This window comes from Austrofundulus limnaeus, unplaced genomic scaffold (genome assembly GCF_001266775.1).
Source record: "Austrofundulus limnaeus strain Quisiro unplaced genomic scaffold, Austrofundulus_limnaeus-1.0 Scaffold616, whole genome shotgun sequence".
Lineage (NCBI taxonomy): Eukaryota > Metazoa > Chordata > Actinopteri > Cyprinodontiformes > Rivulidae > Austrofundulus > Austrofundulus limnaeus.
Genome location: NW_013953018.1, coordinates 47,447 through 49,142, shown reverse-complemented (window position 1 = coordinate 49,142; position 1,696 = coordinate 47,447). Strand labels below are relative to the sequence as shown.

Sequence of the window (1,696 nt, the reverse complement as noted above, 5' to 3'; positions counted from 1 at the left end):
CACCTGGGAAATTTGTCCACATACCCCCTGTAATATGCTCACGTACTCCAAGGGGTACATGTACCCCTGGTTGGGAATCACTGTTTTATCAAAAAAAATACATAAGTGTGTTTATATGCATATAAATAATTTGTGTGTCTGTGTAATATCAGTAAATATCAGTTATTGGCCATAACAGCAATAATAATATCGGTATCGGCTGCAGTTTTCATATCGGTGCATCCCTAAATCTGCTTGTCAAAAATCCTTCTGAAGATGTGACTTTTGTCTGGATTTTATTCATCTGTTTAATGAGGTTTTTTTCAGTTTGATGTTTGTTCTGATTGGACCTGCTGTAATGTTCTGTTAATTACAGATTTTTGTCAGGTTATAGGCAGATAATTAAACATGACAAAGCACTAATAGTTTCACAGTGAAGCCTAAAACAGCTGTCAGCAGCCTGGAGTTTTACAGGATAAAATAAAATCACTAATTACATTAGCTTTTATTCCTCCAGCATCCTGTCTGAGTTATTTACTCTTATCACRAGACGACAGGTCTAATCTGTTAACATGGTTCAGATGTGTGCCAGTTTTACAGAAACCTCAGCAGAACTGGTTTCTGATGATAAAAACGCAAAGTTAGTGCCAGGTGTGAGTGCTCTCAGTCCAGTCCTCATCAGACAGGTCTGAACAGGGCCTGAGGGTCCAAAACAGCAGGAAGTTTGAAAGTTACAAAATGCTGAAAATCTGAAATCTTAAATGAGTTGTGGAGTTCAACTTCATCTGCATTTTATGTACAAACATCTCCCTGAAGCCTAGCTGTGAGAAACTGGTAATTWCATGGAACGTCTTTAGCTACTTTTACTGTTTCAGTCACGTTAACAGCTTGGATGCTGAACATATTTTCTCAAAWGTTTGTTAAATGGCCTCCTGCTTGGTGATGGTGGGCTGAGGGATGGAGGTGGGCTGCTTGGGCACCGTGGCTATGACCCCCTGAGGCATTTTATAATGTTCTGAGCCGGAGGCCGTGGGCGGAGATGGGATTGGAGTTTCAGGAGTGGCTGAAAAGTGAAGAACAGAGAAACAGTTAGGACTGCAGCTCCATGTGTTCTCTAAAAGCATTTCTACCCAACTAATGAGAGCTGCTGGGAAACTTCTCAAAATAAGAAACACAGAAAAAATAYCAGGAGTTCTCGACAAAATAAGCCAGATTAGTTTCCATGAAGAATTTAAAGGATTATTTTGCCGTGGCTGGCTGCGTGTGGCGCTGATGGAGGAACGTTTCATCATCTTTTTATTTAAGGACATTTCATGCTGTTAACTTTAACTGAACAGATTTTAATCTTCATTTTGTAAATGATAACTGTGATTGTTTCATGTGAAGCAGTCGTGTTGTGGTGCAGATTTGACACTCACAGATTTGGCCGTTATGGATGGGCGTCGGCAGGTTGCTGGCCACGATGACGTTACTGCTCAGGTGTTCTTGGACCAGGTGGGGGTGCAGAGAGTGGGGGGCATGTGGGGCTTCATTAGCTGAACCTGACAGACAAAACCCACTATTATTAAAAGATTACTGTTTTTGAGTTCATGTATCTGGTAATGAAATTCCCATGAATCACTGGATGCACATCTACAACTGATTAAAGGAGACCAATTATGGGTCCTATAAATTTTTATGGTATGTCTGTGGGCTATCCAGATTCATTCAATTTAAT

At 40.5% G+C, this 1,696-nt stretch overlaps 1 protein-coding gene across 1 annotated transcript in view; it reads right to left on the bottom strand.

Moving 5' to 3' along the window:
* Positions 1-753: 753 nt before the first annotated feature.
* The window catches only part of hnf4a (hepatocyte nuclear factor 4, alpha), a 12,328-nt gene continuing 11,385 nt past the window's right edge, over positions 754-1,696 (bottom strand). Inside the window, exons 9-10 of the mRNA XM_014027103.1 lie at positions 1,398-1,520; positions 754-1,042 (exon numbers count right to left, since the gene is read on the bottom strand). Coding sequence (XP_013882557.1) covers positions 900-1,042; positions 1,398-1,520 — 266 coding nt within the window. The 3' untranslated portion in view covers positions 754-899. The remainder of the gene's footprint in view (positions 1,043-1,397; positions 1,521-1,696) is intronic.